Source organism: Pholcus phalangioides, unplaced genomic scaffold (genome assembly GCF_987345545.1).
Source record: "Pholcus phalangioides strain wild (caught in Gottingen) unplaced genomic scaffold, Ppha-v1.0 ptg000015l_1, whole genome shotgun sequence".
NCBI classification, from domain to species: Eukaryota; Metazoa; Arthropoda; class Arachnida; order Araneae; family Pholcidae; genus Pholcus; species Pholcus phalangioides.
The window spans coordinates 29,902,422-29,917,371 of record NW_028301608.1 but is presented as its reverse complement, the minus strand read 5'-3'; the positions used below and the strand labels follow the sequence as shown (position 1 = coordinate 29,917,371).

General features: G+C 38.1%; 1 protein-coding gene across 1 annotated transcript in view; it reads left to right on the top strand.

Moving 5' to 3' along the window:
• LOC149075783 (uncharacterized) overlaps window positions 1-12,695 on the top strand; it is a 76,421-nt gene extending 63,726 nt beyond the window's left edge. Inside the window, exon 3 of the mRNA XM_089243292.1 lies at window positions 12,126-12,695. Within this exon, the coding sequence (XP_089099418.1) occupies window positions 12,126-12,610 (485 nt within the window). The 3' untranslated portion in view covers window positions 12,611-12,695. The remainder of the gene's footprint in view (window positions 1-12,125) is intronic.
• Window positions 12,696-14,950: the final 2,255 nt, after the last annotated feature.

Below are 14,950 nucleotides of genomic sequence, written 5' to 3'. Positions count from 1 at the left end.
TGCCGCACCCTGTGAGGATCTCATGAATTACGATGAGTTTGGAGACTCATTTGGAGTTTGAATCATTTTCTGTTGTAAACTTCCGCAAGCTATTCATTTTCTATGAAAATATAAGATTTTTTTTTTCCTCTAAAATGCACGGATTTTTTGGTGTCGGTTTATACACGGGTTTTCAATTTATTGTGGTTTTGGTGGTCCTGAAGTGGGGGGGGGGGGGGTCGGCTTATATACGAGTATATACGGTACGTAATTCCTTCCAATATTTGTCTTCCCCTGATGGAAAGAAGCAGCAGGGGCATAGGTTGGCTACACACACTGACCAAACTTGACTCAATATTCCTTGGCGAATATTTGCTTCCGGATCACTCTCCGTGTTGTCACTGTTGGCGTTTTTCGACCAGTGTGTGTGGCCAGACGGTCGGGAAGGAAGGCAGCACCTTTGACTTGGGTTGGAAGCTGAAAGGTGCTGGTCGTTCTGTTCGACCAGCCTTCCAATGCTTTCTAGCCTCCAACATTTGATGACCATTGCTAATAGTGGAGCGGAAACACTACTTATCCATGGCAAATATTGGAATGTATAGGGCCATTCTTGAGACGAGTGTGACCCTGGCTTTTGGGAGGTTGCTTGGAAATGCGAGGAAAGTTTGCGTACACTCAGAAATACGTAAGAAGCTTGCTTCCTCAGGGAAATACAAAATAGGTGGTATTATCCGTTGTACGCGTGTAACGTGCTGTAACTGAGGTTTTTTAAAATGTTTTCATCATATTTTTTTACCGCTGCTGATTATTTTTTTGCGTATTCCTTTACTCTGGCACGTCATGCATCAGATGTTGAGAACTATCACTTGGATGCTTACCTATTCCTAGAAATGCACAGGATGCTTGTGCATCCCCCTGGAAATGCATAAATACTTGCTTACGCATTGGCAATGTGTTTTAGGCCTGCGTATCTTGAGAAATACGTAGAAAACTGGCGTTCCTTTCATATTGAGCCATAATTAGCGGTTATGCCTTATTTATATTATTTTATTCGTTATTTTCTGCCATTACATCGTCCCGCACACCCGTGAATTGTCAATCCCGTATCTCCAAGGCTTACGCGCAATGTGGGAACAACTGACTCCCATTATCTATGAATTTATCACATCTATCATTTTTTTCTACTTTTAAACAGGTTTGGTTAGGCTGGGCGCACACCGGTTACTCAAGACGCTACCTTTAGACAAGCTTAGTCATTCTTGTTCACATGGATTTGTATGATGCAACGTTTCAATTTGTCTGATTAACTGGTGTGCGTTACGCCATACAAATCAACGTAAACAACAGTGACTAAACTTGTCTAAAGCTGTCATGTCTAGTCGTGACTAACCGGTGTGCACGCAACCTTAGACAATGTGATATCGAATGCGTGATTTGATGGCTTTATTTAAAGAATGAACATATTTTTGAGAGACAAGGAAAAAAAAATTCCCACCCCGAAACTTTCAAGACATACGTATCTTGTCCAATGCACATTTGGGGGCCTCGACGCAATATTAATGACTATAGTCTGGCCCCACCTTTTTTATTGCATAGAATCTAGGGCACCTATAGTGCGTTATAACCAGTACAAAAGCCTTATCTCAACTTTCTGGTACATAATACTACTTTTATTTTCTTGGCTGAAATCACGACGTGAATAACGGGCTTGGTTTTTGTATTGCATCATCCATGTAACGGATATAACTTGGGTCTTTAAATACATCTCTCTTAAAACTCGGTAGTATTGCCATCTTGATCTTTATAAACTCATTCGCGTGGGCCGAGGCTTTTTTACCCGAGTGAATTGTCACTAAATGCAAGCGTGGGCACGAATACTGTAAGAAAAAAATAACCGAATTGTGGGGTGTATCCCACTGCTAAAAGCGGATGAGTGATGCATTGAAGTTGACCGCCGCTCTTGAAATTTTGCCGGAGGAAGATATACACCTTATTTCACTTTCAATGGCTCAGGATGACAATCTATGGCCAAGGGAAAAGAAATGAGGTAGACACTAGCTCTCCATAAAACTTGATGGGATTTTGCCCCTTTATATTTATCGTGGTTACTTGAAAGGCAACTCTTTACTTGTTTGCCCACACCTGAAGAATTTCCTCTTAAGCATTTGACGCAATCGTGGTGGGACAAGATAGAGATATTACCGGATCTTTTATTTTCTATTTATATCGCGATAGGTGTAGACTGCCGTTTCCATCGTTCAGTTCATATAAGTGGGTGTTTGATATTCATGGAAGGTCATCGTAAAGAAGTGACACTCGTTATTCACTGCGTCAAGGTTATTTGTTTTTAATTTGTGGCCTCGAATGATCTTTCCTATCCAATTTTTTTCCATACGCCGGTATATATACTACGTAACTACTGTATAAATCAGTGTTAAGGCTATTTCTGAGGATATTGGATCAAAATTTCTAGTTCGGTTAAGAAAAAAGTATCGTAAATAACTTATTAGAAAGTACAGGGTGCTCCATAAATTCATAAACAGTTTAAAAATTCATGAAAATTAAATGAATTCGTACATTCAATGCGGTTTACGAAAAAGTTATTTTCGTAAACTTTTCGGGATTTTTTTTTTTTGATACAAGAAGAAAATTTAGTTCAAATTTTTGTCGATGGAGAGCCAGGGGCAATCATCCCCGCAGGAGGGATTCGACATGAAACTTCCTTCAATATTTTCTGTGTCCGAAACTTTTGTAAAGCTGAAGCCAGAGGCTTTTGGCTGAGATAAAGAACTTCAACAGTAGTGCTTTATCCACCACATGTCCAAATCATAATGAAATTATTATGTAAGCACCAGCAATGGGAAAATTCAGAAATGAGCTTTTAATCGTACACCCTGCATTTTATAGGGACTCTGATGTGCAGGGCGCTGCAGCTCATGTCGATAAGATACTTGCCTAAAGTACCAAAGAATGTTTAAAGGTGTCACGAGTTCGATACCCGGTTCGTTCTTGTGAGAGACTTTCCTGACACCGGGGTACAACAGAAACGGCGACATGACCACAGAAAATTACCACTGCCGCAGGGAGTCCCACATCGAGAGGTTAGCGCACCAACCGCTCGGTGAGTATAAAAAGACTGCCGTTTGGAATCGACATTAAATTGTAGGTCACGGTCTAATTAGCCTTCGTGTGCAAAAAATGACCGTGGTGCAATAAAAATGATCTAATTTGCACATTTCTTGGAATTTGCGCTCGTGCAGGGCCCAAAATTTGAGAACAAAAATTTAAACAATTTTCTTTTTCTGTACCAAAAAGAAAGAAAAAATCCCTCTTCGTGATAATAAAATTTTCGTAAACCGCATTCAAGTGCAAAATTGTTTTTTTTAAACAATTTAAGAATTTATGGAACACCCTGTACGTAAATTATAAGAGCTTCAAGAATTTCCACTTTATGATACGCGCAGTGATTCCGAAATATGCATTGATATTGGAAGACAAAAACATCCCTCTCCTCCCCTTACACTGATTGAAGCGGAGGATGGGTGCATTAGAAAGATCAAAGGAATCACTAGTCTACCAGTCTTTGCTTTAAGCCTCGAGTGGCCCCAGGTCAATATTTCACGAGGAAGCCGCCCCTCGACAGCTCTCGTCATGAACGCGCCGGGGTCGAGTTGCTGAGGTGCATCACACTTACCTGACCGACTTGCTAATGGGAGCGAAGGGAGGGTAGAGGATGTACAATGTACATCCTCTCCCCTCATTGTACATGCCTCCGGCTATTCATAAGATCATTTGAGATGTGTACCGTATAAGCGGATATAGACTTATCGTACGGGGTGGGGGCGTATTACTGAGGATGTGCATACTGAACGGGAGGAAGGGGTGCCCACCTATGCCAACAGTAAACCTTTTTAATTGAATGGGGGATTGCAATCGCCCCCATTGCCCTCCCCCGTGTCCGCCTTTGATATACTGTGGATCACTTATTATCCTTATTCTCCTTATAGGGATGTATACGCCATGACATTTAAGTCATGGCGTATACACTACTATAAGGAGACTCGCCATCGTCATATTTTACAGTGCATTGACTGTTATGTATTCTTTTAGGAGACACCGTGAGTTTCGTGGATATCAGAAGCGGTGACGACGATTCTTAATACGATTTTCATTTAGAGACAACAGGAATTTTGTGTGCCAAAAATTCTTAACACAAATAATGCCCAAGTTTCCCACCTAGTGCAGCTGGTATCGTGTACGGTGACGCTTTCCCATGTGAATATGGTAATTATGTTGACCCCTGTAAAGAGCGTAGGCAGAATCGACCTATGGATGATGGCATAATCGATTTGTGTGGGGGAAGGGCATGAAGAATCCTGAGAAATTGAGTTACTTTTCTTCCAAAAATCATTTTAAATTAACAGAAATTAAGTTCACATAAAGGCATTTTCTTTCGATATTTTTGTTATGCTATATGCATTTTTTTCACAAAAGTATTAAAAGATTTTAATTTTTTTTTATCTTGTTGGAAAAGGGGGACAGCTCCCGTCACGCCCCTACTTTGTACGCCTCTGATGACTACAAATATCACAAAAAAATTGTACGTAGACGTCTAAACCTCTAGTTCTGTTGTGTTTCCCAAAATTTTAAAAACCTTGTGTTTCCCAAAATGTTCAATATCGTGAGCTGGAGACACTGGAACTGACCAAAATTGTGATGCAAGTACAATATGGGATCCTATGAATTGGCTTTAAAAGGTTGAGCACAGGGGAAAAAAAAATTCTGAGAGGACTATAGGTAAAATAACGTTAAAGACTGCTGTATGATCACACTGAGTATAACTCTTTCGCTAGTGACTATTACGCATGCATGGCACTTATGGGGGTTATTGGTTCTATCTTTTTGTTGACCAAAATGGGATCCTCAGTTAAGATAAACTGATGCTTTCTTCGTTCATTTCACATCTCTCCCAGGTGACGTAAATTTTCATTTTGGGTTTTGCAGATGGATAAATCATTCAAGTTTATCTAGTAAATTTTATAATTTTTACTAAGATTTCTAAAATTATCTCGTCAAAATTCAACTTTTTCTTCATGTATACAAAAAAAAAAATCACAAACTTGCCCGTCACGGCAACGTCTGGATCTTTATCGCTGTGCGGAATATCTCGGGCATCCCGTTAAAAGTGCCGACGTAGGTCATAAAAGAGAAAAAAAAAAGAAAGTTAGGCCTCTTCAGGGTTTTGTGACGTTTCACAATAAGCACATAAATCATTTAATTGAAGTGAAGGCGGACGGGAGGGAGGGAGGAATGTAAAAGAAGAAACAGTCTCAACAGTATTGTAATGGGAAAATCCGAATAATCAACATGGGAACGGGACGAGAAAATTGCGATTGAGGGACGTGGGAAATAAATTTTGTTCTATAGCGTTTGAGCCGAAAAACACTTCCAACTTGTCGTAATATATGACACATATATTATCTTTGTTTTTTTTAGTTTCGTCCCCGGGATCAATTTCAAGTTGTCTTTTGACATTGACTTTATTTCTGTCGCGAATTTAAGTTTATCGTTTTTTCCCTTTGGATTCCAGTTTCCTCGTATCGTTCTTAATCTTCTTTTTTTCGGTAATTTGACTTTTATGTCGGCATAAATTTTAATCTTTTCCTTTTGGTCTTATATTTCTCGATCTTTTTCTTTCCCGATAATGTTTATTGTGTTTTGTCGGTTCTTTTATTTTTAAAATAAAAAATAACATATTTTTCTTTGGTGATTCAGTTCCGTAATCTTAAATCAAATCTCACGTGACTATTTATTTTGATGGCCTCTGGTAAATCTCTTCAAATTAACGTCAAATGTTTTATGAATTGTACTCGCGAGAAAATAGTCGATTCTTCATTATTCCTTATTTTTATATACAAATACGAAGGCCATGACAGGCAATTTGTCCAGCGAGGTAGCTGAAAAAAGATATCCATAAAAAATATGGAGGTTAAATATAACTAAAATACAGCCACTCGATATACAGAAAGAGTATTATAAGTATCACGGAAAAACAAAACAAACTAATAATAATAATATAATATACTGCCGATAAAAAAAAGATTATGGTTGTCTTATCTAAGTATCGATAGCTTCTCGATTTATCCCACTATGTCTATCGCACTTCTTTTTGAACGCGTAAACCGCGTTAGAATTCACGACCCCCGGAGGTAAGCTATTCATTCATTCACTCACAACCCTTCAAAGAAAACCTCACTGAGGCACAAAAACCTGGAGTTGCCCCCCCCCCCCCTACTAATTCGATCGGAATTTGTAAGGAATGCAATACCACCCTTTTAATCGATAGGAAATTCGAACCGATAAATATGCTCGCTGTTTTCCTTGATTTACGGAAAATTCGCCAACAAACAATGCACCGATGGGAAAATTCTCAGTGAGAAAATTCACTGACAAAATATTCACCGACAAACAATTCACCGCGACAATATTAATATGGGCTATTTCATTCAATATTGAATATTCCATTCGATACTGGCTGGTGATTCATTTCAGTTTTTCACCGCTAAAAGGTCGTGCAATTTTTGCAAAAGTTGAAAATAAGGTTCTTTCTTGGAACCTTCGAACTCCATTTCTTTCTAATATTTGTCAAGGACCATTAATATTATGTTTAGCTTCACGTACCACATCAGATGGCTTCAAAGACAACATTTGGTCCGCTAGCCACTGATTGAGGAGCATACATGCTTTTACAGGAATGCACTTTCAGCAAGTACGTACTTCATTCTTCTAGACATTATGAATACAATTACTTAGACAGATGAACAGATTTGGTTTACGGAAATTTCGTCCTCGGTACATTTCGCTCCTGACATTTTACCTGCCATGAGTGGGTGAGTGACCGTATGAGTGATCGAGATATTTCACCCCTCATATTAATATAAACAATATACTGCGAAAATGTGAATAATACATATAATTTTTATAATACAGTGAAATCACGATATAGCGATATTTTATCGATTATATACACGATATAACGATATCATACAATCACTTATTACTTGAGTCACTCGCACTCGGTCACTTATACGGCCACTCACTAAGCACACATACAGCTATTTACTTGATTATTCATACGGTAACTCGCACACTCACTTGGTTTCTCGTACTGTCACTCGGCAATCGATACTACCACTCACTTTTCCACTCATACAACCACTCACTCATTCGGCCACTCATACAGTCTGGGCAGGCGGAAAATATCCATACTAATATATAGCATATTCCCGCGGAATATCAGGGGCGAAATGTCCTAATCCCGGCAGATTTTTTTATTTGTAAAAGATTCCACTACAAAATCAATGTCAAACACCTGTTCACACTCGACTTTAAAATGTATATAAAATTTTGTCACGGGGACGGATTGTCTACTTTTAGGCTCTTTTCAATGACTATCAATGTTTTGTTTGTATTCCAGCAGGCATCTACCTTTCCAAACAAAAATCCACGCTAGTTTCATTTTAAAAGGTCACAGGTTCGATTTCACATATCAGTATTTAGAATAAATAATGTAAGGATAAAAAATACGGAAGAAAATGAAGCGAGATACCTATTTATTTCTCCTCACCGTGTAAGTAATTGCCTTAATTTACAGAAATGGATACAAATAGAAAAAGAGAACCATTCCCAGTTTTGCTTGTACTTCGTGAAGAGGAATACGCAGCGTATATATATATTTATAGAAAAAGGCCAGTCTTTATTTTCTCTTTTATTTATTTATTTTCTTGTCAAGAAATGGGAGGAAAAAACAGATTCGTTCGTGTTTTTGTGCCGAACAGCTTCTGGGGGGAAAAAAATTAAGAAAAACAGAGGCAATAAATTTTAATCAAAAATCGTGAATCTTGACAGCTGGCGAGGCTCAAAACCTCTTCAGTCACGAGACCGTACTCTGTGGTAGTGAGGTTTGTACGTAGAAGCCAACTTAAGCAAGATTTGATTTGAGGAACAAGGGAAGGGGAGGATATCTCTCTTTTTCTTATAGGATACGAACATTGCTAATGACCGCTGAAGATAGAATTTAGCTCTTTTTTTTTCTTATTTCTTTTATTCCCACGGTTATTTTTTTTTTGTACCAGGCGTGAGTTTTATTTTTATTGCTGCTGTTCCGCGCAGAACTGTTTTCAATCATCATCAAGTTGAAATTCTACCAATTTTCATCCATGGTACAAATGTATCGGACAATCTCTTCTGAAACAGGATGATTGTTCGTAACTAGTACCAGTAAATAGCTGCTGGTGAACGAAACTGCCCATTATTATTATTATTTTTTTTGCTCGAAGTTATATAATCACTTTCTTCCTGGAGCGGGTTTGGTTCGGAGCAATTTGGAGAGGGGTTGTCTGTTTTGGAAGAGGTCATTTTCACGCCCTTTCTCGAAAATTTTCACGCCTCTTATATGATCGTGATCTCCTTGGGTGATAATTTCTTTTTTTTTACCCTTATATAAGTATTAACAACGGGGAAATCGGTAGATTTTTTTTACACGTAAATATTGAGTACCTGATAAATATGAGTAGTATATACTAATAGGTTCTACATAATTTAGGTCCGGAGATACTTTGTAAATGCGATTAACATGCTATTTGTAGAAGGTAGGTCCTCTCTATGAATTTTGATCATCTGCATTCATTATATGATGGTATGCACGTCCCGATTTTAACTTGAGACTCGAGGTATTTGGTAGAGCAAAGTTCCCCACAACTAGGGTCAAAAATGTTTGGTGAGTCAGCAAATATACGTGATATGAATTATTGTATTGCAAATGTTATGATATTTGGTGGCCCCAAATGTTGGGGGTGGGATGGGGTGCTTCTCGGAAATAAAAAGAAAGCCCATATGGAAATAATGGCAAATGATGTGTTTCACATGTATAATGTGTAATATGAATACACAGGATGTCCCAAAAATTACAATTTCTGAGGTGAATAAACAGAAAATAGGTTGCTCCATTTAGCTATATTTTCTAAGGGGAGTAATTCTGAGCTGTAACTGAATTTCAAAGTTCTAAATTCTGTCGTCGTATGAAATGCAGGGGTGAACTCTCCTATTTCTAAAGATACTACACAGTGTCCTCAAAGTACCCTCTATATTTTCCACTCTAAAGACCAGGTCTACTCACAAGATTCACAAACTACCAGAAACTGGAACATTATATCTTGTGGCATAGCGGGTACATGCCCTTTGAACATGAGGGGCGTAGGTGTACTTAGTTGGACGTAACAGCCTACTAATTTTTCTCATAACTCTTCATGCCCCCACCGCCACCAAACACCTGACATGTATACATTTCCATCGGAGTTTTACATGTGCCCTCTTTCAATATTCCATTATATTCATATCATATCCATTATACCCATACGGCTTCATGTTGAGAACAACTAATGTGTACTGTATTCAACTCGTGAAAAAAACTTTTGTTCTGCATTTTGTGCCCTAATAATCAATTTTCATTTTTGGAACGCGGGACAAATCAACGTTGTTGTTCCTTGGAAGCAGGGAAACGGAAAATGTTCATAGAAAATGCAAAATGTTTGGAAAAAGTCCGGGAAATATGCTAATATTTGATAAAAGTCAGAAAAATTCTGCGAAAGGGGAAAAAGTTGAGTTTTAATTATTTCTTTTTTCAGGACTTTTGTTCAGGGAAGTCAGGAAAAAGTTTGAGTTTTGGTAAGGGAAAAGATGCAGATTTTGCTAGAAATACTGCATCGGGAACTCTATTTTTCTATATGAGAAATGATACGACTTTCTGGAATTGACTGATCGTGTTGGTCGAGGTACAACTGTGCTTTCTCTATAGTACAGATCAATCTGAGCTTGATATTCAATTGATTGCTGATAGATCACCCGTAATTGACTCTCCACGTGTAGAAATAAAGAATGCGTGTGCTCCATCATACAAACGGATTTCCTGTCAAACTATCCCTTAACATAATGTATCAAAATACGCGCGCAATGAGATCATATGTATGCACAGGAAACAGCGTGGGTTGGGTTCGTCCTTGCTAAAGAGTTTAGCATTGACCTAATGCCTTTCAGTAGTCACTTTTCTATCCATTAGGTGACGCTAAAAAAATAGCAGAGAAATATGTCGCATGTTAATTACCATTTTTTTGCACTTGATTATATCTCCCGAGAAGTATTTAAGATTCCATTTCACGTCTTTGTCGAGAAAAAGAAATAAAAGATTCCCGTTGTCTCATCAGATGACCTTTAAAAGATATCATTTTCAACTTAATTCTTCAAACGTCCGAGAGTTTATTAAAGAGAGGATTTAGGGGATTTTGTGGAATCGAGGAGAAACTTTTTCATTTTCTTTTTTGCCTCCACCCACAATCTGATGAGAAAAGTTGGCCCGTGACAAATAACTTCCGGATGGTGCTTTTATAAGTCAACCCAAGGAATAAGAATCATTTAGTCTCGCTTATGGTTTAATACACATTTATATTTTTCCCGTTGAAGGTTTTTTGCCGATGAACGGGAATTAGAATTTTTAAACACAGTCAATGCTGTTTTGTTTACATAATGAATTCTCAGATAGTGTTTTGCAGAAGATATAGTTTTTGTACGAGAGGGTTAAGTGGTGTAAGTCGATTAATCTTCATTTTGACAAAAGGAAGGTTCTACTTTATGAATTGTTTTCATAGAGCATCATGTTGAAAATTTTGTGATTTCAAAATCTATTGAAAATGAGACTTCATTCAAATTTTCTTTTTCAACAGTTTAGTACTTCTAGATTGCATTTCTGGACTTAGTGGTGCAACTCAAATTTTCAACAATTCTAAGACTTTAACCCCCTCATATGATGGGTATACCACGAACATCCACTACATTGAGACTACCTTTGCATTTATAATGGGGGAAATTGCCTAGATCATGTAGCTAATACAGCTGTAGCCGTTCTCATATGCACATAAATAGTCCTGTTGAGGTCATTCCCATGATCACAAACGTGTAGATAATTTCGCTGCAGAGATATTTCCTTGAACACGATAAACACAGCAAGTCCAGCTGAAAGTATTCCTACGAGCAAAAGTATGCACCAATCCAAATTTATTGATTTATACAATCATAAGCATACAACTACAGTATTTCAGCTACAGGCATTCTAGGGAACAATGAACGTGTAGGTAGTACTAGTGTGGGCATTTCCGTGAGTGCAAACATGCAGCTAGTCCAACTTTAATCATTCATACGAACATAAACATGCAGCTAGTTCAGCTGTTGGAATTTCCATGAACACATAAAACATTGTTGGTTGTCCAGCTGCGGACATTCCAGCAAAAGCTGATCCAGCTATGTTCGTAGGAGCACCAACATGCAGCTTATCCTGTGAGCATAAATATGTGGCTCTGGCTGTTGTTTGGTTGGGCGTCTTAGAAAGTTTGAGTCAATAAGGTTTTAAAGCCTGTTTAAAAAGATATAATTGAGGTATGCGGAGAATAAAGTGCATCAACAACTGAGATAACGGCACTTGTTTGGATACAATCATCCTAGAGCATTTGTGTATACTTGCAATAGTAGCACAAGTGTACACAAAGTGGCGATAATATGGCAATACCTCCTACAGCTGAAAGGCTGTACACGAAGTAGTAACACGGGGATGACTGCTGAATAATATCGTTTAAAAATAAAAAATGCACCATCACGGTTCGAAAATTATGGTAGCAATACATACATACATATACGTGTGTGTATATACACCGACGTTTATGTCCAACTGAATTGTATTGCCATGCCTTTACTGCCAAAAGTGGTAAAATAGTTGCAATTCAGTGAATACTCGGTACATATTATCTTCTACTAATTTCTGTAATTTTGTTAATTTGAAGAAGACAATCCATGCAATTTTTTTATTCGGTACAGTATTGGCGGATGTACGATTTTCCCACTCAAATATTTCTAAAAAACGGTATTCACATACATGTTTGCATAATCAAGATGTAAAATTTTCATTGAATAACTGGCCACCGACGCAACACATGTAAGACAAAATAGTTGATATTATAAACGTGTGTAATGTCACATGCCCGTAATAAAGATTTGATTTATTAAGTTGTTATTAATTTGATGCGATTTTTTTTTTCCAGGAAATCCATTGAAATGCAGCTGCGATTTCAGCTGGGTACAGACTTATATGAAAAAATCTCGAAGCAAGCTGTTCGTCAAGGAGTTGTCGCAGATGACTTGTCTCGATCCCGACGATGTCAGAAAAGAGGTTCAATCCCTCAGACTTAAGGAATGCGCCAGGAAAGCCAAGAAAATGACCACGATGCAGCACCATCATCAGCACCACGCCAAAGCGACCACTACTTCCACTACTATCCAACCAGTAGTAGAGTCTTCTACCGAGATGGAAATGCCACGAGAAAATCATCCAAATATCGAAGCGATCGGAGGCAAAGAGAGGAAATTGGATAAGATCGAGTTCACGGAATCGAATACTGTACACACGGCACTCCAGGAATCGCCGGGTTCTGGTGGATCGTCCGCCGATTGTTTAATCGTTAAAGACATTATCGTGTTGTTTGCTATTGCCGCTTCTGGTCTTGTCAACGCTTTTTTGAGGACTTGAACAATTTTTTTTTTGTTTTTTGTTGAATCCGCCATGTCGGATGGTGGGTTCGCATATTTTGTATTAAACGTGATTTAGAAGAGAATTCGTTTCGTTTTGTTTAATAATCACAATTAATTTGTTTAATATTTTCATCCTTTTACATAGATTTGAAGCGATACTAAATACCCCGAATTTAAGTTAAAATGCTTCGGAAACGAAGGACGTTGATTTCTTTGCCCGTGAAGGGGGTTGCTTAGCTTATTGATGGAACTCGGTAGAGACTGCAGACACAGTTCTTTGAGTGGTAGGTGAAGTGATTATATTGAACAAAAATAATCAGGATAATGTTCATTATCCGTTGGCACCTTGAATTCCAGCAACTTTCAGATAAATCATCAATAAGTCAAAGAAAAAACGTGAAAAATCCATCTGCTGGATCTACAGGGTGTCCTGTAAGTCCTAATTCGGTCTTTATCTCATCAACCGTTTGTCGTAAAGGTATGGTTTCGATTTAAAAAATGCTCAGAATATGTATTCAGAAATCACCCCGTACCAGTTTCAAGAGTGAAAAGTGTCATAATAAATAAAATAAATACAATAATAAATAAAATAAATACAGTGTCATAAATAAAAAAATCTAAATTTTTATATGGTCCCCGTGACCTAAGTTAGAACAACAACTTTGACCGTGTCCTGTCTTTTCTGACAACATAGAAAAAGTTTTTTTTTCTCAATATTTGCTGATATATTTGAATTCAAAAACGGAGAAAAGTAGGAGAAGAACAGCATAATGAGCTCGTCCGTTAGCTCATGCTATTCTTTCCCACCTTTTCTCAGATTTTTGAGTTCTAATATTTCAGCGAACATTGCAAACGTAGGAGTTTTTGTTTGGCTCAGAAGACCCGGCAACAACTTTCTAATCGTTAGAGGATTCGGGGGCCATATAAAAATTTAGATTTTGTGGCACACGGTATATTAATTTTTTTCACTGATACAGGGTGATTTCTGAACACATTTTGAGCATTTTTCAAACTAAAGCCATACCTATGCGATGAACAGTTGATGAGATAAAGGCCGAATCGAGACTTCAGGACACCCTGTATATTGGTAGCACGCAGCTTATGATGATTCTTGAAGAAACAACGCAAAGGGACTCAGGGACGGAAAAACGGCAAGAGATGAGGGAATACCATCTTTATCTTCACAATGATGCACTTGATTTGTCCCCCAGTCGCGTAACTACAATCCCTACTTTCTTAGTAACACAGGAAGCATTAGCACGCTGGTGATTGGTTACTGCGAGGAAAAAGCTAGCAAGACGTCACGAGAGGCGGAGATTTGGGCGAAACTGAATTTCAAAGTTCATTAACGAAAAAGCCATAGGATTTGAATTAGTAAATGTGTGATAGTTGGGCCCAGCTTCGCAAGCCGTTAGTATTGTCTTCTCGATGCACGGGAGCCGCATTTGATTAAATCAGAAACAAAAATGGAAACATTTTTTAGTAAATCAGTAAATGATAGCAAAGATGGAAAAAAAATTGGATGGGCTTCCCCCAAACCGAATCGAGAACACAACCTTCGGTACGTGAGCCTCGTACTGTAAACATTACTCCAACGGTGGATGTCGGATTCAAGCACAATTAAATTTATCTACTGTTAAACGTCGCCAGTAAAAATTTCGCCATAAGTGACGCAATGGTTTATCACTCATTTCGGCCAGTCACGATTCGCTATATTTCTACAATGCAGCTAGAAATGTAGGGATTGTTTTCAAGCGTACCGGTCATGTAGCTGATTCAGCTGTAAGCATTCCTTTTAACACACACGTGTAGCTAATCCATTTGTTGTTATCCATATGAGAAAGAAAACATGCAGCTGTAGGCATTGCCATGAATATAAACGTTTAACTGGTCCAGCTGACATCATTCATATGAGAAGAAAAACATGCAGATCGTTCAGCTATAGGCATTCCCACGATTATAAATGCACAGCCATAACCCAGCCGTTATCATTTCCATGAACACATAAATATGTTGCTAGTGGTCAATCCAGAAAAAGCATATAGCTAATGCATCTGTATTCATTCATGTGAGTGTAAACGTGTAGCTCTAGGCTCTACTGCTAACCAAATGAAAGCGTGGTTAATAAAACTGTACGCATTTACGTATAGCTAATCCAGCTGCAGGTATTCCAGTGAGAATAAATAATGCATGTTGCTCTGGGTGATGTCTATAGTCTGGGGTGTCAAAAGGAACAGTCAATAAGGATTTGACCTATTTAGTAAGGAGATGATTAAAAAGAGAAGTGGGAGCTCTTGGTTTCTAGCCGGTTCCTCCACACGTGTGGCAGGTATCTTAA